The sequence below is a fragment of the Podarcis tiliguerta genome (genome assembly GCF_965153285.1).
Source record: "Podarcis tiliguerta genome assembly, chromosome: 10".
Taxonomy (NCBI): Eukaryota; Metazoa; Chordata; class Lepidosauria; order Squamata; family Lacertidae; genus Podarcis; species Podarcis tiliguerta.
In genome coordinates, this window is record NC_139543.1 from 15,074,602 (window position 1) to 15,098,796 (window position 24,195).

At 46.2% G+C, this 24,195-nt stretch overlaps 1 protein-coding gene across 10 annotated transcripts in view; it reads left to right on the plus strand.

Moving 5' to 3' along the window:
- Positions 1–2,538: 2,538 nt before the first annotated feature.
- Positions 2,539–24,195, plus strand: part of PANX2 (pannexin 2) — a 36,857-nt gene continuing 15,200 nt past the window's right edge. Inside the window, exons 1-3 of one of the 10 annotated variants that reach the window (XM_083399697.1) lie at positions 4,801–4,846; positions 19,662–19,718; positions 22,834–22,965. Coding sequence is in view for 3 of the 10 variants with exons in the window: in XM_083399693.1 (XP_083255819.1) it covers positions 4,621–4,846 (226 nt within the window). In the remaining 7 variants the exon portion in view is untranslated. Of the gene's footprint in view, positions 3,967–4,121; positions 4,847–19,661; positions 19,719–22,833; positions 22,966–24,195 lie in introns of those variants that run through there. The other 9 variants (XM_083399699.1, XM_083399698.1, XM_083399693.1 and 6 more) reach the window with 9 other exon arrangements.

Sequence of the window (24,195 nt, forward strand, 5' to 3'; positions counted from 1 at the left end):
CATGATACTGATAACACCAAGGTTACAAGTTTGATCCTTACATGGGACAGCTATGTATTCTTGCATCACAGGTACAGTGGTACCTCGGGTTACATATGCTTCAGGTTACATACGCTTCAGGTGACAGACTCCGCTAACCCAGAAATAGTGCTTCACGTTAAGAACTTTGCTTCAGGATGAGAGCAGAAATTGTGCTCCGGTGGCGCGGCAGCAGCAGGAGGCCCCATTAGCTAAAGTGGTGCTTCAGGTTAAGAACAGTTTCAGATTAAGTATGGACCTCCGGAACGAATTACAGTGGTGCCTCGCAAGACGAAAAGAATCCGTTCCGCGAGTCTCTTCGTCTAGCGGTTTTTTCGTCTTGCGAAGCAACCCTATTAGCGGATTAGCGCTATTAGCGGTTTAGTGGCTATTAGCGGCTATTAAAGGCTTAAGGGATTAGCGGATTAGCTGCTAAAAGGCTATTAGCAGCTTAGTGCCTTAGAAAAAGGGGGTGGGGAGCGGGGAAAAACCTCAAGAATCGCAAGACATTTTCGTCTTGCGAAGCAAGCTCATAGAGAAATTCGTCCTGCGAAGCACCTCTGAAAACAGGAAACCCTTTCGTCTAGCGGGTTTTCCGTCTTGCGAGGCATTCGTCTTGCGGGGCACCACTGTACCAGTAAGTACTTAACCCGAGGTACCACTGTAGTTCACTAGATGATCATCAGGTTCCCTTCCAACTTATGATTCTATGATACTGTTTTTCACAACATTCCCACCCCCTTAGAAAGAGTTGTTTTTATAGCATTTGAGCATGCTGTGTAGTGAAACTGCTGTCAAACCGGATTTTCACCAGGCCAGAGGCACCCTGGGGAAACAAATGGCAGGTACAACTGGAACTGTACTGGGAAAAGGTAAAATATACTGAACTGTGCTCTGAACCCTCTGCAGAAAGGCTGTTTTTAAGAGAAAGCACTTACTTGCTTTTAGAGAAAGGTGAAATTCAAGATGCACGTCTGTGTTTTACTTGAACTGTATTTACTTGATCCAACTAGCAAATTAACACTTCCTTCTGCCATCTGTACTATACAGCTCACTGGTAATGTACAGATCTTTAGCAGCAATACTCTAAAGTTCAGTCTGGACAAATAATGAGGCCTGGATGGTGATGGGGGGAAATCAAATAACACTAAAGCAATAAGTCTGGGTGACATACATAAATTATTCAGGAGGATGAGTCATTGCAAGTATTAATGACTCAGTCTAGGCTGTGTATTTGCAATCAGATTTAATTCAGTCATTAGCTTTAGCAGAATCAGAAATGTTCTGTCGCTCTAGAACAGAGATGGCGGCCTATTGCCAACCAGCGTGACAAATAGGGATGATGAGAGTTGTAGTACAGCAATATCTGGAAAACTAAAGAATTCCCATCCTTTCTCTATAATATAACAAGAAGCTCAATTGTCTTGAGTTTTGCATAGTTCTTACCGTACGTTTCTGTGCCTTTTGCATTTGCTTACAAGTGTACTGTGTTCTTTTATATTTGCTTACATAATATTCCACACAGGCAGGTGGAGTCCGGGGTGAAGTAGCAAAGGCTATATATTGATACTACCATGTGAGACATACCATGGCATACAGACCATGGCCACCAACAAGCTTATGGTTTCTTTGGAGTGAGACAAAGCATGAGATCAAGGACTCAGCTATACTGGCAAAGAAAAAGTGCTTTATATGTGTTGTACTGTATATGCATTATAACCCTGTGACACCAGATGGCGCTGTGGGGTTCCATTTTTGCCAACCTGATTTCTCATACAAAGTTTACAACGCGTTTAGCTGAAACACTTCTTTGAGTCTAGATCCAGACCAGGTTTGGAAGTAATGCTAAGCCAACTGTTGCTTTGTTTTGGATAGCATGGCAGCAAGACAACTAGAGGGAGGAGTGAAGCAGCTGCCATTTTTTTCGAGGTCCCACCTGCGCTATGCTAGGGTTGTTGAGCTTTTTTTAACAAAGTTGTTGAGCTTTTTCAGTTTTGTCCAAAGTTGTATAGTTAGGAAGTCCTCACTGAGATACAATTCCAGAGTTCCCAAGGAAGAGGGGTGGATTGTTAAACCACTCCGGGAATTGTAGCTCTGAGAGTACACTCAGTTGTTCACACTTAGCTGTCGTTTGACTTACCATGTGAGCCCAAACCATTGTGTTGGGCTTGGCCCAGGATAATTGTTCAAATCCTGCTCAGCCATGATATTAGTCACTCTCTGCCTAAGCTTCCTCATGGAATTGAAATCAGGATGCACAGATAAACTTCCTCGTGGAATATGAATACAATAAAGATAGGAGCAGTAACCCGACACAGAATATTAAAGGCTGTATACTGTACTTAAAAAACAACAAATTCTGAAACAAGAATTCATTGTGCAAATCTAATTGTTTGCATAAATATATTCAGTCTGTTTATTTAGTGCAGAGTGTGATAGACTGCTTCTTGGGAGAAAGGCGATGACAAACCTAGACAACATCTTAAAAAGCAGAAGCATCACCTTGCCAACAAAGGTCCATATAGTTAAAGCCATGGTTTTCCCAGTAGTGATGTATGGAAGTGAGAGCTGGACCATAAAGAAGGCTGATCGCCAAAGAATTGATGCTTTTGAATTATGGTGCTGGAGGAGACTCTTGAGAGTCCCATGGACTGCAAGAAGATCAAACCTATCCATTCTGAAGGAAATCAGCCCCGAGTGCTCACTGGAAGGGCAGATTGTGAAGCTGAGGCTCCAGTACTTTGGCCACCTCATGAGAAGAGAAGACTCCCTGGAAAAGACCCTGATGTTGGGAAAGATGGAGGGCACAAGGAGAAGGGGACGACAGAGGATGAGATGGTTGGATAGTGTCTTCGAAGCTACAAACATGAGTCTGACCAAACTGCGGGAGGCAGTGGAAGACAGAAGTGCCTGGCGTGCTCTGGTCCATGGGGTCACGAAGAGTGGGACACGACTAAACGACTAAACAACAACAACAACTTATAACAACAACCACCCAGGGCTGCAGTCCCTATGCGCTCTCGCGTGTCACGGGAGTGCAAACACCTACTGAACTCCGCAGGATTTTTTTGTGGGTAAACATGCAGAGGACGTGGCTGCACTAATGCCATTGCAGAAGAAGAGCTAGGTGTCGAGAGGGGGGGGGGAGAGGATGGGGCGACTAGCAAGCGAAATAAATCCCCTTCTGCATTTGCATTTGCGGCGCTTCAGCGCTCGCCGCCGGGTTCCTTTGGTTGCCTCCGCAATGAGGCCCAGAGGCGGCTTTCCTGGCCACCCTTTTCTCCTCCGTCGCTTCTAACCAGGCTGCCAGTCTCAAAAGCAGCCGGAGATGCCGCCGAGCCATTCCCAGGCAGCGGCAGGAGAAGCTGTCTGTCGCCACTTCGAGGCGCAACGTGTTGCACTGGGTGACTCGGCAGCTACTGAGCCGATAATGCCTGCAGCCTATGCCTCCTCGCGGCCACCCTTCTCTCCTGGAGCAAAGCCCCCGCTCCTGCCGCTGCTGGCAGCTCCACCAATTCCAGATGTTTAAACGGAGACCTTAAACGACCTCTGGGCGGCGTTCAACCCATTGCATTCCGCTGGGGGGCTTCCTTCGCCGCTGCAAAGCGCCTTCTCCAACAGCTCGTTGCGGCGGCTACCGCGGAGGACGCTTCCTTTCGCGCAACTGCCCTTTGCAAATCGCCCCTCTCTTCTTCGGAGAGCGGGTGGGTGAGATCCTGCACTAGACTTGGAGACCAAGAGGAAGTACTATGTGAAGGCCGGAGTCTTGCCAGCCTGCCGCAGCCGGATTTTTATTTTTTTTCCCTTTAGCATCTCTGATTTTGCCGAGTCACCCTTGCGCTCCTCTCTCGGCTTTGGAGCAGGAGAGGCGCGGGGATTTAAAAAAAAAAAGGACTTCCATCAAGGTAACCGGAAAAGGACCATTCTAGTTCTGCAACAAGCTTTCTGGTACATACATCTCTCTGTGTGTGTCTTTGTGTGTGTGTATAATATGTTCTAGATAGAAATTATATATAACCAGCTTCTAATGGGCTTTTATTGCGCAGCAGAGCCCCAATAAACCTGTGGTGGTTTTTATTATTCTTACCCACGCCGGGGTTGTTTTTTTACTCCCGCGGCGCTTTCCCTGCCCGCTGGTTTTTGCGCGCTGGCTGCAACCACCCAGCTTGGCGCAATCCGGGTCGCGCCTTTCCAGGGCTGCCCGCCGGCACCTCGTCCTCGGCGGTATTGCATGGCGCTTAATCTCCGCCGCCGCCGCCTGAGGAAGGGAGGCCTGGGGAGAGGGGGATGGCGGGCACGGAGATCCGCGGCTGCGGGAGCCAAGGGCACCCCCCGATCGCCGTTGCCGCAGTCTCGCTAGGGACGCGGCCGTTGCGCAAAAAGGGAGATGGTGCCTCGTCGCCTTCCTTGGTCTCCACGTGCGCCCTCTCTTTTTCTCATCGCTCTCCGGTGTCGCTCCTCCTCCCCGCAGGCCGGGACCACCTTCCTCGGCTCGGGATCCGCTGGATCTTCTCCTGGATTTCGTGGATCTCCCCCGGCCAGGCGGCGACGGCGACGCTTCCCCTGCTGCAGGCAGGAGCGCCCGGGTGAGGAGCGCCGCTTATGCAACACATCATCGAGAACCACCCGGACATGGCCACGGCGCTGCTGGCGGGCGAGAAACTCAAGGAGCTGATCCTGCCCGGTGCGCAGGACGACAAGGCGGGCTCGCTGGCGGCGCTGCTGCTGCAGCTCAAACTTGAGCTGCCCTTCGACCGCGTCGTCACCATCGGCACCGTCCTCATCCCCATCGTCCTCGTCACGCTGGTTTTCACCAAGAACTTTGCCGGTAAGGTGGGCCTTCAGGGCAGCAGCGTGGAAAGCATGGAATGGGATAACTGGGAGGGGAGCCTAAGGCTCAATCCAGTCCAACCGATTTGCTATACAGCAGGGGTGGCCAACTCCCAAGAGACTGCCATCTACTCACAGAGTTAAAAACTGGCAATGATCTACCCCTTTGGGGGTTCTGGTCAAAGTTGTTGAGTTTTTTTCAGGGAGGAGGTAAAATGTTGAAGAAGAGGAGTTTGGATTTGATATCCCGCTTTATCACTCCCTGAAGGAGTCTCAAAGCGGCTAACATTCTCCTTTCCCTTCCTCCCCCACAACAAACACTCTGTGAGGTGAGTGAGGCTGAGAGACTTCAGAGAAGTGTGACTGGCCCAAGGTCACCCAGCAGCTGCATGTGGAGGAGCGGAGACGCGAACCCGGTTCACCAGATTACGAGTCCACCGCTCTTAACCGCTACACCACACTGGCTCTCTTGACCTGTTGAGCTTTCTTTAGGGGAGCCACATTTGTTCAGCTTCTTTGGGGGGAGCCAGTGATCTACCACAGACATCCAGTGATCTACCGGTAGATCACGATCTACCTGTTGGACATGCCTGCAATACAGGGATCTCAAGGCATCCAGTTTGAAATCATGCCTAAGCTTTGCAAATGTGCTGGCAGTTTTGCTGCTGCGCTGCTAGGAGGAACCGGACACCCAGCCGGTGAAGCCTTTCCTCACTCCTATTGCTGCACCTTGGAAATGGGGGACAGCTTCCCCTGTTGAAAGTCCACCTGTCTGGCAGCCGTAGAAGAAGCTTTGCTGAGGAGGGGAGAGGTGGGGAGGTAGCAGTGGTTGCGACACACACACACATAACTCCCTTCCATTCTCAAGTAGTTAGACGAATGAGGGGAGGCGCAGGGCTGTAACTAGGGGGAGCGCTAGTTGGGTTATTGCCCCGATGAAGCCTCCAGAGGGGTGCCATTGAGGCTCCCAGCCTGTGGGTGGATGTATGCAATTGTTCATGGGGGCGCCAAACTGGGTCTTTGACCTGTGTGAAATACAGCCTACTTTCGCTCCAGGGGAGTCATCCTCCTGGCAAATAATCATTATAGTTCAGTTGGTAGGGCATGAGATTCTTAATCTCAGGGTTGTGGGTTTGAGTCCCATGTTGGGCGAAAGATTCTTGCATTGCAGAGGGTTGAATTAGATGACCCTCACGGTCCCTTCCGGTTATATTTATTTATTTGCTGAGTTTATACAGTGGAACCTCGGCTTGCGAATGTGATCCGTGTGAGAGGCACATTCGCAACGCACAGCACCGTGTCTGCGCGCGGGTCGCGATTCCGCACTTCTGCATATGCACAAAGCACGATTTAGCGCTTCTGCACATGAGCGAGCGCCGAAACCTGGAAGTACAGTGGTACCTCTGGTTAAGTACTTAATTCATTCCGGAGGTCCGTTCTTAACCTGAAACTGTTCTTAACCTGAAGCACCACTTTAGCTAATGGGGCTTCCCGCTGCTGCCACGCAATTTCTGTTCTCATCCTGAAGCAAAGTTCTTAACCCGAGGTACTATTTCTGGGTTAGCGGAGTCTGTAACCTGAAGCGTATGTAACCTGAAGCATATGTAACCTGAGGTACCACTGTAACCCATTCCGGTACTTCCGAGTTTGGCGCGGTGCGCAACCCGAAATCGCGTAACCTGAAGTGTCTGTAACCCGAGGTACCGCTGTATACCGCCCTATACTTGGAGGTCTCAGGGCGGTTCACAGAAAAGATCACAACATATATAATCAGAATGAAAAGAACAACCCAATCATACTCCCCCAGAAAAGAGCCACATTTTAAAAGGGTACAGGATGTCAAACAGATCAACCAAAGACCTGGTTAAAAAGGAACATTTTTGCCTGGCGCCTAAAGGTGTGTGATGAAGGCGCCAGACAAACAGTTCTATGATTCTATGAAAGCAGGCATTTATTAGGATTCTGATAAAAGCAATCCTGCATGACAGGGAAGGGGTGCCATGTGATGGAAACCCCCCAGAGAAGAGAAACTTGGCAATGTGCAATGGGAAAGGCCAAGGGCTTAGTAGTGGGGCTAGACTTGACGCACTGTGGAGGCTCAGCTTCGAATCAGAAAAACACACAAGCCTGATTGAATCTCATCTCTGCCATGAACTCTGGGTGCCCTTAGACCAGGAGTGGGGAACCTCTGGCCCTCCAGATGTTGCCAGACTTGAACCCCCCACCTTTGGGGAGCTGGAGACCATCAACATCTGGAGGACCTCGGGTTTCGGTATCCCTGCCTTAGATGAACCATGCCATACACTTAGACCACATTTTCTCCACTCTCCCAAAGTGTAGGTAGATCTCTTCTAAAGTTTTGGTGCATTGTGCAGCAACAGTCTTGATCCTGTGCGATCGCACCGCTCTACTTTACCGGGTTCTTGTTGCAAGGATGACAACAAAATGTAGTATTTTAGCATGAGGCGTTCTTTGAAGACTCTCAATTACTGTATCAGTTATTGCTTATTTATTATAATCTGCAAGCGTCTGCATAGCACCAGGATGTGATTGGGGTGGGTAGGGGAGGAGTGGCCAGAAACACTGTGGAAGGCGGAATGGTAAACTGGAAAAGTTTGAGAGGAAAATGTACTATCCAACTTAATCCTCCGTGAAAAATTCATTGAAAGTGGAGTCCGTGGCCTCAGTGGATCCACCACCCAGAGGGTTTTGGAGTGGGGGGGCATAATGAACAGAAAGCGGCTAGGATTTTGCTCCCCAGAACTACAATTACAAACATGCTCGAAATTTTATTTCGAGATCTCTTCCCCTCAAAAAACAACAGGACGCACAATGTCCAGCTGCTTCCAGAGACTTTGCCTCCTCCATTCTGGAAGCGCATGGTTGTATTTTCTCTGCAGCTGCCCAGGGTGTGCAACAGGGCAAGAGACTCCCATTTTCCCTAGAGATGCTGCGCTGCCTTTGCAAATAAGCTGCCCTTGCCTTTTGTTCTTCACGGAGCACTGCTTGCTTGCGATCCCTCCTGTTCCTCTGTGTGTCGTTTACCCTCCTAAAAGTGTGACATCATACCGGGTTCATATGGAAAGGGTTAGATAATTGTAAAATGACTAACCAATGGGAACCCAAGGGGCAGAGTTAACTGTGTATAAGGTTTAAGCACAGAGGGGGCTTTTTTTGGAGGAGTTAGAGTTAGGGTGGTTGAGAAGACAGTCTGGAGTTAGAAGAGACAGAGAAGATAAGTCTGTGGGTTGGGCTAGTCTGGTGTGAGAGAATTTGTTAAGAGGAGTCAGTCAAACAGTTGAGATAATCAGTCAGAAGGTATTAGGAAGGTATAGGCCGGTAAAGAAACTAAAGTTAAGATACTGACAGGAATATTATCTGAGAAACCATAAACTTGTTAATGTTTGTAAAATAAACTTGGGGGTTTTTTGGTTCACTTTTAACAACTGTCTGGACTCAGTGTTTTACCAGAGAGTAACGGGACGCGGGTGGCGCTGTGGGTAAAAGCCTCAGCACCTAGGGCTTGCCGATCGAAAGGTCGGCGGTTCGAATCCCCGCGGCGGGGTGCGCTCCCGTTGTTCGGTCCCAGCACCTGCCAACCTAGCAGTTCAAAAGCACTCCTGGGTGCAAGTAGATAAATAGGGACCGCTTACTAGCGGGAAGGTAAACGGCATTTCTGTGTGCGGCTCTGGCTCGCCAGAGCAGCAATGTCACGCTGGCCACGTGACCTGGAAGTGTCTCCGGACAGCGCTGGCCCCCGGCCTCTTGAGTGAGATGGGCGCACAACCCTAGAGTCTGTCAAGACTGGCCCGTACGGGCAGGGATACCTTTACCTTTACCTAAAGGGTTGGTGGCAGCGAGAAAGCGAGCACAGAGGTGGCACAGGGATCAATAGACCGTTAAACGTCCGGGGACCATGTGTGATCGCCATACTAGGTATCTCGGTTTTGCCTTCTGGGTTCCTAGCGCCGCCTTGCTCCCTTGACACCTACTTTTCTTAGCAGAGGGCGCTTTGGTACAGAGGAGCTTTCGGTCACACAGAGTCCAGCTCAGACACAGATTGATTGATTTACTTGTTGAATTTATATACTGCCCTATACCTGGAGGTTTCAGGGCAGTTCACAGAAAAGATCACAATATATAAAATTAAAATTAAAACAATAACCCAATAACACCCCCCCCCCAAAGAGCCACATTTTTAAAAAGTACAGGATGTCAATCAGGTCAACCAAAGGCCTGGTTAAAAAGGAACATTTTTGCCTGGTGCCTAAAGGTGTATAATGAAGGAGCCAGGTGAACTTCGCTGGGGAGAGCATTCCACAGACGGGGAGCCACTGCAGAGAAGGACCCGTTCTCATGTTGCCACCCTCCAGACCTCTCGAGGAGGGGCCACACGAAGGAGGGCCTCAGAAGATGATCTCAGGGTCAGGGTTGGTTCATACGGAAAGAGGCGGTCCTTGAGGTCTTGCGACCCTGAGCCGTTTAAGGCTTTATAGGTCAGAACCAGCACTTTGAATTGGGCTCGGAAACTAATTGGTAGCCAGTGGAGTCAGACCAGGATCAGTGTAATATGCTCAAACCATCTTGCTCCGGTGAGCAACCTAGCTGCTGAATTCTGCACCAGCTGAAGTTTCTGAACCATCTTCAGAGGCAGCCCTACATATGACGCATTGCAGTAATCTAACCTTGAGGTTACCGGAACATAGACAACAGTAGTTAGGCTATCCCTGTCCAGATAGGGGCGTAGCTGGGCCACCAGTCGAAGCTGATGCAAGGCACTTCGGCCCACTGAGGCCACCTGAGCCTTGAGCAACAGCAAATAATAGTAATAATAATAATAATAGCTGTTGTTGTTGTTGTTAATACCACAGCCACTCTGGGCGGCTTCCAACAAAATATTAAAATACAGTAATGCACCAAACATTAAAAGCTTCCCTAAACAGGGTTGCCTTCAGATGTCTTCTAAAAGTCTGGTAGTTGTTGTTCTCTTTGACATCTGGTGGGAGGGCATTCCACAGGGCGGGTGCCCCTACCGAGAAGGCCCTCTGCCTGCTTCCCTGTAACTTGGCTTCTCGCAGTGAGGGAACCGCCAGAAGGCCCTCGGCGCTGGACCTCAGTGTCCGGGCAGAACAATGGGGGTGGAGACGCTCCTTCAGATATACTGGACCGAGGCCGTTTAGGGCTTTAAAGGTCAGCACCAACACTTCAAATTGTGCTCAGAAACGTACTGGGAGCCAATGTAGGTCTTTCAAGATCCAGGAGTACCCCCAAGCCACAAACCTGCTCCTTTAGGGGAAGTGAAACCCCATCAAGAGCAGGCGACCTCCCACCCTTCCGGTCTAGGGAACCACCCACTAACAGTGCCTCAGTGTTATCTGGATTGAGCTTCAGTTTGTTGCCTCTCATCCAGTCCATTACCAGGCAAGGCAGTGGTCCAGCACTTCCACTGCCTCACCTACAAAGGAGAAGCAGAGCTGTGTGTCATCAGCATACTGCTGACAACGTACTCCGAACCTCCAGATTTCCTACCTCTGTGAAAACCAAGTCTTTGGGTGTTGGCCTTCTTTTGCCCTTTCTCTGCCCTGTTACTGGCACGCAGTCTCCTTGTGGTTTGGTGCCGTGGCCCTGAGTTCTTACAAGTGGTCCCCTTCGTCATGACTCTTTAAAATTAACATGTCCTTGCTTTTTATGCATCAGTCTCCGAAGTCCACCTGAAGGCTCTGGGGTTGGTTTTAGCTCGAAGGATATCATGGCAGGTGGATAAAGCACAGTAATCACTTGTCATCACTGGAACATAAGAAACTGGATTAAAACGAATCAGACCATTGGTTTATTTAGCTCAGTGCTGCCTACACTGATTGGCAGAGGTTGTCCAGGGTTCCAGACTGCAATCCAATGATTTTTTAAAAGAAAATCAAAAAACAGATTTTTGTTATTTAAATCGGATTTATAAAATAAAATGCTTTTGGAGGAAAAATCTTTCTAAAGATAGTTTTCTATTTAAGTTACATCTTCATAAATAGGGAAATAAGGATTTGTTTTAAGTTTTTCATATGTGCTAGAACTCAAAGTTTTTTTCTAATTGTTTAACCACATCAGTTAACAAACATGGATATGTATGCTATAATGTTATTGTTTTGGTTACATAGATTGTTTAAATTGTTGTTAAGGAAATTATTATTTTTCTCTTTCCAATAAAGCACAGCAGAAAAGTTGTCCAAATATAAACAGTTAACTTCATGAACCTCACAATAATTTCATAATTATCTGTAAATGTATTTCTAATAGTATAACCAAATTAGTAATTTTTGATATAACTTTAAAAACTACTCTGAAACCTTCATCTGGTTGTAAATATTAAGATTATACCAGTAGGAATGAGTCTTTCCATAAAAAAATGATTTGAATCAAGTCTTACTGACTAGTGATTTAAATCAATTTGATTTAAATCAAATCCACCCTTCCTGGAAATGTCAGGGATTGAACCTAGGACCTTCTGAGTTCAAGACAGATGCTCCACCACCAAGCTATAGCCCTGCCCTTATTGATTTCCTCCATATCTGTGTAGACCTTCAGGAATTCTGAAGGATTCCAGGTTCCCCCTTCCCACCTTTTGCTGGAGGATATAGAAATGCAACAGGCTGCAAACTATAAAAGGGTCTCTTTTCTCTTCTCTCTTTTTAAGTGGCAATTTCCAGAGGGATAACTGTGCAGCTAAAGCAACCCAAAGTCTTGTGGTAACCTTGAAGATTTAACACATGTATTGCGTGTCGAGACCCTGAGACCACCCCCTCACTGATGAATAAGACACAAGGACATAGATATTAGGTTAATGTTATTAGGCAAATTTAGGCCACAACTTTATTGGTTACAGAATGTGAGCGGTATTGGCTTAGGCACTGGAATTGACCCGACTATATCTGACTCCTGCCTGCCATGCAGGGAGTCCTGTAAGGGTCAACCACCAATAGGGGGAGCCCCATCGATGCGAACCAACTTGAGCTCCCTCTGGGTTCCCGACGAGGTCGTGGATGTTAGTTTCTGTGTGTTGCCACTGTGCAGTGCTCTTGGAGTCACAGGACTCTGTTTACATTCCTGGGATTCCAGACCGTTGGAAGTCTCACGGAAGACAGGAGACGGATGTGATGTCACTGGTTTCCTGTTCCTTTGTTTTTCGGTTGCTCTCTGCTCTCACAGAGAGAGGGTGTATTTCTTTTCTGTCTAAGGGAGCTGGGCATGTTTAGCCTGGAGAAGAGGAGGTTAAGGGGTGATATGATAGCCATGTTCAAATATATAAAAGGATGTCACATAGAGGAGGGAGAAAGGTTGTTTTCTCCTGCTCCAGAGAAGCGGACACGGAGCAATGGATCCAAACTACAAGAAAGAAGATTCCACCTAAACATTAGGAAGAACTTCCTGACAGTAAGAGCTGTTTGACAGTGGAATTTGCTGCCAAGGAGTGTGGTGGAGTCTCCTTCTTTGGAGGTCTTTAAGCAGAGGCTTGACAACCATATGTCAGGAGTGCTCTGATGGTGTTTCCTGCTTGGCAGGGGGTTGGACTCGATGGCCCTTGTGGTCTCTTCCAGCTCTATGATTCTATGATTCTATGCATAGCTTAGTAATAAAACCGTTTAGCCATGTAGCTCAAACTTCTCATCCTTCCCTGTGCTGGATACTCTGAGTAATGGGGAATGTGCCTGGAGCCTTTTCAGAGGCTCAGGTCGTTAATCACGTCAGAGGCAATTCCAGAAGAGTTGTTCGGTCGAGTGCAGCTTCGACAGTGTCATGGCCCTAGCCCAACCCCAGACTTCAGACAAGATCCACACCCCAGATTCCTTTAACGGAATACCCTTAAGCTTGGAGGGGCAGGTGATGGCCACACCTCCCCTCCCCCATCACAAGATCAACCAATGCCTAACCGCCAAACCTTACAAAGTTGTGACGATTGCTAGGAGGTAGGTGAAAACCAAATGGCCCTTGCCAATTTGCCAAGTGGAAAAATTCCTACCAGGCCCCTCAATGGCGACCAACCGAGGTCTATAGCAAGGCCAAATTCGAAACCTGAAAATAGGGAGGGAAGGCGGGAGATTGAGGAAGTGAGCCAAGAGGAAGCACTCCGGCTCACACCTCAGTTTAAATGGGGCCCGGCCACGCCCCCCAGCCAGCGGATTGGCTGGCAGGCGAATGACATGGCTGGGAACCTCCGGGGGATGCGGGACTTCATCCCCCGCCCCCAGAGGGGAGTGGGTGGCCACATGGTCCACCGCAACTCCTCCCCACTGGGAAGTAGAGCGGATTTGAGGTGTAAGTGGGGTTTCATTTTTGTCTCAACGCCGCTTTGAAACTTGTTTTGCTGTGCACTCGCTAGGTCACCAATGTAGGAATAGTCATCCTGGTCTCCTTTCAAGGCTGTTGTAGGGATTACAAGATAATGTACAGAAAATGCAAAGTGTCCTTATATCCCTCTAACTTTCTGAAGCTATTGTATCCATTGCAAACAAGGTAGTAGCATTTTGAACATGCAATATTAAATTGCTATCAGAGTAACTTCTTATTTCTAAAAAAAAAATCATATGAACATGAAATACAAATGTATTTGCGGATATAAGTCTATATTTAGAAGAGCTAAGTTTCCATGTGACCGTTTAGTACCGTGGAATAGGGTTGGCTGGAAACAGCAATGGGATATGATACGGAAATTATTGTCTCTTTGTGAATAGCTATTAATGTTGTGTGAATCTGCATTGAGGCATTTAAAAGCAATACGTTTTCAGCTTGAATGACCATAGCACACACACCCCAGAGCTTTTAGAAAGTGAATCATACAGCCCACTGAAAATTACACATCCAACAAATTGTTTGGGCTTGTAGTGAAACGTTTTAGGTGCTCACATTAAGCCCTTGGTTGGTTTTTGTGGGGCAGCGGCGAAGATGGCAAAAAAGTAGCAAGAGTTAAGTTGTGGGGCCTTCCGTTAAACCATTTTCCGTCGATGTAAGAACATGCGAGCTTCTGAACTGAAGAAAAAAAGGAATCACTAAAAGATACACAGCTTTCTGGCAGCAGACTGAGTTCTGTTTTTATTTAGGATGTGCTCACATTACCGCCTTTGAGCGCAATGTGCTTGTTTTATTCATGGGGAATTTCACAGCTCTTTCCTTCCGGCTGCTCACATCAGCACGGCTTCATTTGGGTCAGATTTGTTTCTGCTTGTACACACACTAAGGGGGCATTGGTGGGGCAAGGATGTCTTTACCCCCCACCCCAGGCATGTCCAAAGTCTGTTTCGGGGGCCTAATCTGGCCTGCCCATCGGTTTAATCCAGCCCCTGTGGCAGTTTATTTCCTGGGGTAAAATCCTAAAAAAAACCACCTCAACAACTTCAATCCTAAAAAAAGGTTAACAACTTCACGGTCCTTCACTTCATCAAATCTGGTGTCAAAAGTTTGGACACCACTGCTGGCCTAGGCAAAGGTGTTTGCACCTTGGCTAGAGATGAATTAGGAATGGCTCGCTGTGGAAGCTGCTTTGAGAAACGTCTCAAACTGTAGCATACAGTCGTACCTTGGATCCCGAACACCCTGCGAGTCGAACGTTTTGGCTCCTGAATGCCGCAAACCCGGAAGTGAGTGTTCCGATTTGCGAACGTTCTTGGAACCCAAACATCCGACGCGGCTTCCGATTGGCTGCAGGAGCTTCCTGCAGCCAGTCGGAAGCCACACTTTGGTTTTCGAACATTTTGGAAGTCGAAAGACTTCCAGAACGGATTCCATTCGACTTCTGAGGTACGACTGTATAGTATAACCCCAAGACTTATCCATTGTGATACTGAAAGACTGAAAGACTCCAGCTGGTACAAAATGCTGTAACTATCGCCAGTATATAAGTTTCTTCAAAACTTTTCAAAAGCTGCACTAAGATGTCCCAACTCATTGTTTTCCCCTGGAAATATTAAAAGGGACTCTTTAAAAAAAGAGTGTAAAATAGCTGTAGATTACAGTACAGTGGTACCTCTGGTTAAGAACTTAATTCGTTCCGGAGGTCCGTTCTTAACCTGAAACTGTTCTTAACCTGAGGTACCACTTCAGCTAATGGGGCCTCCTGCTGCCGCCACGCAATTTCTGTTCTCATCCTGAAGCAAAGTTCTTAACCCGAAGTACTATTTCTGGGTTAGCGAAGTCTGTAACCTGAAGCGCCTGTAACCCGAGGTATCACTGTATTGGGTTATGAAGCAACTTTCAATAGCTGGAATGCTTGGCCTTCAAAATTAGTAGAGGAATTAGAAGCTCCAAGCAGAAAATTATTGCCTCTAGCTTTTTGTTTCTTTGTTGAGTGTTGGAAGGTCCTGCAGAGACTATTGAGTGTGGCATCCTTCAGGTAGCCCATCAAAATGTGTGACTCTGGCATGGTCGCCGGAACAAATTGACTGACCATTTTCAGTTCCCGGGGACAAAGTGTTACAAGCAAATAAATAATATTCCGGGCACAGAGCAGCTTCAGAATAGGAGCAGCTGGCGCAAACATTCCCAAAGGTAAAGATGAAGTGAACATTTTGTTTTCCTGTGTGCCAGGACAAGCAATTGAATTTGAGAGGGCAAAGGTTTGAAAACAATTAATTGCCTAAGTGGGCATGGTCCAGTTTTCATGCACAATTAATGCCGGCAAATTGTTGGGCTTGGCTCTGAACTGTAGCAACATTTTAGATTTGGTGTAGAGACATTAAGAGGGAAGTGAGCTTATTTCAGGAGCAACATCATGCTTTTAAAAAGATACTGCTTAATTATCCAGGGGCTATCTTCTGTACTGTCTTCAGTACAGTGGTACCTCGGGTTAAGTACTTAATTCGTTCCGGAGGTCCGTTCTTAACCTGAAACTGTTCTTAACCTGAAGCACCACTTTAGCTAATGGGGCCTCCTGCTGCCGCCAGGCTGCCGGAGCACAATTTCTGTTCTCATCCTGAAGCAAAGTTCTTAACCCGAGGTAATATTTCTGGGTTAGCGGAGTCTGTAACCTGAAGCGTATGTAACCTGAAGCATATGTAACCCGAGGTACCACTGTATTTTTATCCAGCTCCTTATTGCATCTCCATTGTTAATCACCCTTCTATATCTATGGCGCCATTGAGGAATATGACTACTATCTGTGAACTGCCCTGTGATTTTCGGATGGAGGGTGGTGTCATCATCATCATCATCAAATTATATGCCGCCCTATACCGGGAGGTCTCAGTTGGTTCACAGAAAAGATCACAATATATAAAAATAAAAACAATAACCCAATAACCCCCCCCCCCAAAAAAGAGCCACATTTTAAAAGGGTATAGCACAGGCTTCCTCAACCTTGGCCCTCCAGATGTTTTTGGCCTACAACTCCCATGATCCCTAGCTAGCAGGACTAGTGGTCAGGGATGATGTGAATTGTAGTCTCAAAACATCTGGAGGGCCGAGGTTGAGGAAGCCTGGTATAGTATGTCAATCAGGTCAACCAAAGGCCAGGAAAGGTTTTGCCTGGCATCTAAAGATGTATAATGAAGGCGCCAGGCGAACTTCCCTGGGGAGAGCATTCCATAGATGGGGAGCCACTGCAGAAAAGGCCCCGTTCTCGTGTTGCTACCCTCCGGACCTCTCGAGGAGGAGGCACACGAAGGAGGGCCTCAGAAGATGATCTCAGGGTCCGGCTAGGTTCATATGGAAAGAGGCAGTCCTTGAGGTATTGTGGTCCTGAGCCATTTAAGGCTTTATAGGTCAAAACTGGCACTTTGAATTGGGCCCGGAAACTAATTGGTAACCAGTGCAGTCGGACCAGGATTGGTGTAATATGCTCAAAGCGTCTTGCTCCGGTGAGCAACCTGGCCGCTGAATTCTGCACTTGCTGAAGTTTCTGAACTGTCTTCAGAGGCAGCCCTACATATAACGTATCATAATAATAATAATAATAATAATAATAATAATAATAGTTAGACATTTCACTGCCAGGAAAGCCTGACTTTGTGATTGCCCATATAGCTGGAATATGCCAGGAATAGCTGCCAGGAATAGCTGACTTTGTGATTGCCCATATTCCCCAGTTTTCCAAATTCACTGGGTTGCCCCTCACATAAATCCCTGTGGGTGCTATCCAGTGCTATCCAGACTTACATTCTGACCCTGCAGATTTGTGATGGGTAGCAGTAGAGTGGGAAATTCAGGTGTACCTTCATAATAGTCACAGCCACACACTCCTTCTAAGATTATACAATAAACTTCCAATTATACATTGTAATTAGGTAATCATTGCAATGACCAATGTATATCTCCATGTGTGTCGCCTTTCCGTTAGCTCTGTTCTATGTGCGTACATGAGTAAATGGTTTGGGGTATTTCAGTATCTTCTTTTGGAATGACTTCAGTTGTATTTTCCTTGAAGTACTGTTGTACATTACAAAAAAATTGCACACCATTCTCTTGAAATCTAATTCCACGCAGGTCCTGCTATCTGCACTCTCACTATCCAAAAATTCACTTACCCACACGGAAATAATGATGGCCAAAACTTGCTATGCACTCCGCAGATTCACTTATCCAAACAACCAGTTTCCTTACTTCCTTGTTCGTTGTGCTTTGCTGGTCGGCGACAGTCATTTTGGGGCAGAAGCCATGGAGAGACAGTGGGGAGTGACACTGGACAAATCAGTTTTCTACTTTTTCTGGTTGGCTGCAGCCATTTCAGGAAGAAAACACGGAGGGGGTAGAAGGAAAGCAAACAAATCCCGCATTAGAAATATTTCCATAGGAAATAATGGAAATCGTGGACTCGTTATATGAACACTTGCCTAATGAAAGGTTTCCACGGAATGCATTGTGTTTGGTAAACCGGACCTGTGTGTGCTTGTGTTTTCATTGTTCCTAAATGGTTAGCTCTGGAGCATACAGAAAAACTGTGTGCTTTCTCCAGAGTAACCCTAAGAGCCAATCCTGAGTGCCTGGTACTTTTTAGGATGCTGGAGGCAGGAACCATGCTGGGACCAGGCTACAGAAATAGTAATGGATCTTGGACCCCCTGCAACCCAGGACCACTACACTTCTGTTGACATCTGTGTTTTAGGACACACTTTCAAGTTGCACAGTGCAACAGTGAGGGCCAGTTACCTGCCGTATACTTTCCACGCACTGTAGAGCAACGGTCTTCCAACTTGGTGGGTTGGAAGCCTCTGTTGGGTCACAGTTTGGTCTGAGGTGGGTCACAACTGCAGCACTATTAACATGCAAGTATACGATGATAAATTAAGAAGTGGCTCCCAGATGGGCACTTGGTTCTTGGGTTTGAAAAGGAAGAAGACTACCGCTATAAAGCTTCCTAAAACTTGCCCCAGAATTGTATACAACGCACGGGGGGCGGAGGGCTTAAAGCAGACCAGTCATGGTGGGAAGGATTCCCTCCAACGTTGAAAGTTTGAAAAACAGGACTTTCAAGCCAATAGTTTCAATATCCAGGATTAGAGGATCTCTTGTTTCCAAATAATGGGACGCGGGTGGCGCTGTGGGTTAAACCACAGAGCCTAGGACTTGCCGATCAGAAGGTCGGCGGTTCAAATCCCCGCGACAGGGTGAGCTCCCATTGCTCGGTCCCAGCTCCTGCCAACCTAGCAGTTCAAAAGCACGTCAAAGTGCAAGTAATAGGTACCGCTACAGCGGGAAGGTAAACGGCGTTTCCGTGTGCTGCTCTGGTTCACCAGAAGCGGCTTAGTCATGCTGGCCACATGACCCGGAAGCTGTACGACGGCTCCCTCGGCCTATAAAGTGAGATGAGTGCCGCAACCCCAGAGTTGGTTATGACTGGACCTAATAGTCAGGGTCCCTTACGTTTCCAAATAGTGTTGAGATTTGACTTGCTTCCAGATCTCCTCATCACCTGATACACATTTGCTGTCTTGCTTTCCCCCCATGGCAAAAGCAGCAAGGAAATAGCTAGGAACAGTTTAATGGTGCAATCCCGTGCATGTCTACTTGGAATAAATTCAGTGGGATTTCCTCTCAGGTAAGGGTACATGGGATTGTAATCTAAGAATTCCCATAGCCTAGTATGAAGACTCAGTGCATCATGGAATATATTGCCAGTTAGGGATTGGAATGGGTTCTTTGATTGTTTATGGCCAAACTTGGCCCTCCAGCTGTTTTGGGACTACAACTCCCATCATCCCTAGCTAACAGGACCAGTGGTCTGGGATGATGGGAATTGTAGTCCCAAAACAACTGGAGGGCCAAGTTTGACCATGCCTGGCTTATGGGGTTCTTGCTCCAGTTTTTTCAATCTGTTGCATCTTTCTGTGGACTGCTGTGACTGTGGTTTCTGAATGTGGAAGTTGCTCGCTTGTGTCTGGGTTCACGGGGCTTGCAAAAGGAATGATTCATCATCGGATCATGGGACGGTTTCATTTCGCAGCAGCCCTGGCATCTGAATGAAAGGAGGAGGGGTTGTTAACCTCCACCGCTGGTTACTCATCTGGAATTACAGCATCTCTCAGATGCCCTTTAAGAAGCTTAAGGATAGATCCTTTTCAAAGGGCAGCTTATATAATATTGAGTTGTATATTTCAAAAGTGATAACAGTATCTGACTTCCAGCAAAGATTGCACTTTTCTTCTTCTTCTATAGATCCTCTTCTCTTCCCCAAATATTCCAGTTGGGGTTTTTTTATTTTTAAGGCAGCAGAAAAGCCAGGTGGCAGTGTACAGATTAATCCCTAGCCCTCTCTTTGGCTTTCTCATGACATCCGCTCAAAATGGCTTGATTACACCCAAATAAGCTCATGAATACTGTATTTTTCTGTCTCTTAGCAGTTCCCCACTGCAGCCCTCCACCACTCTCCTGCTAAAGAAGTAATGGAGGAGACAGTAAGTTATATGACTGATGAGTCATTTTCGGTCTTTTGTTTAATCCCCAATATGTAATCTCTCCTGCTTAACTTCTACTTTTCAATGTGTTAAGTTTAGTACATCTGTTTGAATGGGGCACCTTGACCAACCCTTGGGTGGGAGGGTCACATATTGGCAGTGGACATCCCATAGTCTCACATGTACACACACACACAGGAAAACAGCCTGCCCCTCCTCATCTGAACTGTGTTTCAAAATTGTAGACTCAACCCCCAAGCTGGGGGTTAGCCCCCCCGGAATTAAAATATAGTATTAAGGATTTCATTGATGCTGTAGTATATCTGAACCTCAGACATTCCTATTCACTCTCGTTCAGACTGTTCCTATGCATATTTTATCAGCAGTCATTCACGACTGTCTCAATGGGGCCGGCCTACTCCTAAGTAAGTGTTTGATATAGAACGGCTCCTTCAGTGGGCTGATCTTTTAGAAGACAATTGATGAGAAAAGCTCAAGATCTTTCCAAAACAATTTCAGTGTGGCTCTGGTTACCTTTCTGGTTGCCACACTACTGCTCTTGAATCCCAGAGATCTGCAGTTAGACATTGGGTTAGTGTTTGACTTAATCACACTCAGAATAGATGCATTGAATTCAGCGGACTTAGGTCAGAATACAACCCAATGTGTTACTGCTTATACACATCCAAGGCAGCCCCAACAACAACAACATCATAGTAGTAGTAGTAGTAGTAATAATAATAATAATAATAATAATAATAATTATTATTATTATTATTATTATTATTATTATTATTATTATTATTTACTACTTATACCCTGCCCATCTGACCGGGCCTCCCCAGCCACTCTGGGCAGCTACCAATAGAATACAGTCGTACCTTTGTTCTCGAATGGTATCTGTTCCAGAAGTCTGTTTGACTTCCAAAAACGTTCAAAAACCAAGGCACGGCTTCCGATTGGCTGCAGGAGCTTCCTGCACTCAGTTGGAAGCCCCGTCAGATGTTTGGCTTCCCAAAAAGGTTCGCAAACTGGAACACTCACTTCCGGGTTTGCGGCTTTTGGGAGCCAAAACGTTCGACTCACAAGGCGTTCGAAAACCAAACACCAAACATTAAAAACTTCCCTAAACAGGGCTGCCTTCAGATGTCTTCTAAAAGTCAGCTAGTTGTTTATTTCCTTGACATCTGATGGGAGGGCGTTCCACAGGGTGGGCGCCACTACCGAGAAGGCCCTCTGCCTGGTTCCCTGTAACTCCACTTCTTGTAGTGAGGAAACTGCAGAAGGCCCTCGGAACTGGACCTCAGTAAACATCACTAAAACGTGTTAAGATGTCATGCAACCTTCTCCATCAAACCTACACAAAAGAAAATTGGCTAAGTGAGATGAAGATTTTGATTTGTGGCGCAAAATATCCACAGATTTTGAAATAATGATTTCCAGATCTGTGAAAGGACTGTGATGTAATCAAACAAGTTAGAGTTGGGGCTCCGCCATACCCAAATGATAGCTGTAGCTTTGATGTGTGCTAAAATTAGACTTTGGATCTCTACAACTGCTGATTTTCGTTAAAGAGCAGGAAGTGAGCCCTATCCAGTCTCCCTTTCCCCATAAAGAAAAGGTCAGGAAGAATCTCAGATAATTTGAATGTACCATGGGGGTTTTTAATTCCTGTGTTCCTTCATCTCTCTCCTTTTTCTTTAATGCTGCAGTGACATTGAGAAAATGAGATCAAAAGAGTTTTCAGACTTTTATGTTTGACGTGTTCCATAAGGTCAGCAAGAGAATAAAGCCACATTGGTTTATATACAAAGTCGGTACGACCACTTCGCAGAAGTAGCACGTGTACAGTTTTATTCTCTTTATGTAAGCCAGGATGTAGAGAACCACACAGATATTGCTGCACACCTGTTTAGGAACTTGAACACTTCCAGAATTTTGAAGGACCAGGTTGGCTTTAGACGTATTGGTCCTTTTCATCACCAAAGGGCTGGCCATTCTCAATGTGTCTAGGAGATTGACTTATTTCGTTCCATTTATGAATTGCTGCCTTGTAAAACACGTGGAAGCGATTTAGCAATAAAGCATTGAAAACGATTTCATATACACCACCACAATAATTTCAAATCAGATACGGGGTAGAATAAAGACGTGCGTAATCTGTTCTTTCAACAGAGGGCACTTGGAAGCCTAGTTAAGATTTGTTGCGTTCGCAAAGTAAAGGAAGGATTGAACTCTGATTAATAAGAATACACATAGAGGCTTGAACCAGCATGACTCTGGGAAGGGTGCATATAATCGCGTCTCTCTGTGCTTGTCCGTGTCTGCAGCCCCCTGGCCCAGGCCGTTTTTTATTCACAAAAGAACTTTTTACAGAGTGTTCATAAGGACCAATCAGATTTCTTCTGAGCATTTCCACAAACCCGCGTGGGGAGAAAGTTAAACCACTAAAACTAATTAAGCACAAATATTTCTGGGGTAAATAAGTTGAGAACTACAAAGAAGAGTATCTGGCAATCCAGGAGGTAATAAACAAGCAATACACATATGATAAGGAGGATGGCCAGGAGGACAGCGACCGTTATCACCTTAATGTGAGATCTGCTTCCTGGCCCTAAGATTAAGATCCTACATCAAATAAACTTGCCCACTGTCTTTGATGACCCAGGATGCCTGCCTGTCTAAGTGTGTACGTGATTCGTGAAGAGCAGGGAGAAATGGGCAGCAGAGGCAAAAGGGCATGAATGTAGAATCTTACGGGATTTAATCAGAAACTATCGTCAATATATCAAACCCAGTCAACACAATGTCTTCATCGTGGACACGATGGCTTGATGTATATTCTATAATTCCTCATGGTAATCCCATCTCACCCCTACAAGATTGAAGGGGTAGCAAAGAGCATATAGTGCCTTTGTGCACCTTCCTCAAACCCCACCCCAGGGTCTCGCGTTGTCTTCAGGGCTCTGGCAACTGCCCCACCTCGAGGCCCTCCAAAGAAAGTTACATTGAAACAGTAACAACAGGGTCGGCTCTTTTGATATTTGAATGAGTTTCACTTGCCCCCAACTAAACTGGAAAAGTCTGAACCTGTAAACCCGGTCATTTATTTCAGAGGAACTCTCGCCCGTGAGCTGTGTTCTGAATCATGGCCTAGAGAGAGGTCTGTTTTTAACTGTGCATGTTGTGGGAGAATGTTTTCTCAAGAAAGCTGTATTTGCCGCTGAGATACTTCTCTTAACAAGAGGTACTATAATTATATTTCTATTAAATGGGGGGAATACTTAGAATGAATATCACCACCACTTCGTAGTTGAGATTTCATCCCAAACTGTTTTTATGATGTATTTTGTATATATATGTATGTATGTATATATATATGTGTATATATATGTGCGTGTGTGTGTACATTTTATGTTGTAAGCCACCCTGAGATCGCCGGACGAAGAGTGGTATACAAATCTAATTAATAATAATAATAACACAGTGGTACCTTGGTTCCTGAACGGCTTAGTTATCGAACAAATCGCCTCCCAAACGCTGCAAACCCGGAAGTGAGTGTTCCGGTTTGCAAACATTTTTCGAAAGCCAAATGTCCGATGCAGCTTCCACTTGACTGGAGGAAGCTCCTGCAGCCAATCGTAAGCCGTGCCTTGGTTTTCAAACGGCTTCAAGAATCGAACGGACTTCCAGAATGGATTAAGTTTGAGAGCCAAGGTACCACTGTGCATGAAAAAACATAAAGTTGGCGCACAGTTGTAGTAAATAAAACAATTGCGCACCCCCTTTATGTTTTTTTCACCTATAATATTTTACGTTATTTTAACTTAAGTTCATTAATTAATTGAATTTGTATACCGCCCTTCGTCCGTAGATCTCGGAGCAGTTCACAACATAAAATTACAATATAAGAAACACAAATTATGTAACAAAAACAAACCGATAATCACCTCTCCTAGAACACATTTAAAAGGACATTGGGTGTCAGTCATAGCTGTCAACTGTTCCCTTTTCTTGCGAGGAATCCTATTCGGAATAAACAAATTTCCCTTAAAAAATGGGAAACGTTGACAGCTATGGTGTCAGCTAGCCAAAGGAACTTTTTTGCCTGGCACCAAAAGGTGTATAATGTAAGCACTTGTGACGCGAGCAACCAAATCGCCTGATTATTTGAATCAGCGTTGGTCTATCTTGGAGACCATTGGTCATAGGCAGCATTGGGATCAGACCTCAGTGGTGATTGAGCCCAGACAAATGTCTTGGAGAAACTGGTCAGCAGAGATGCATCAGTACCGTAGGATAGCAGCTCAGAGGTTTAAACCAGAGGTGATCACAGTTCAGATCAGAATCAATAGCTATGAGATGCATCCAGAATGTTGGAAGATTGATCTGGATCTGTGGCAGCCTTGAGTTTTAGCAGTTCACCTGGTATTCATAGACAACAAGGAAATCCATGCCTATGAGGAAACAGGATAGT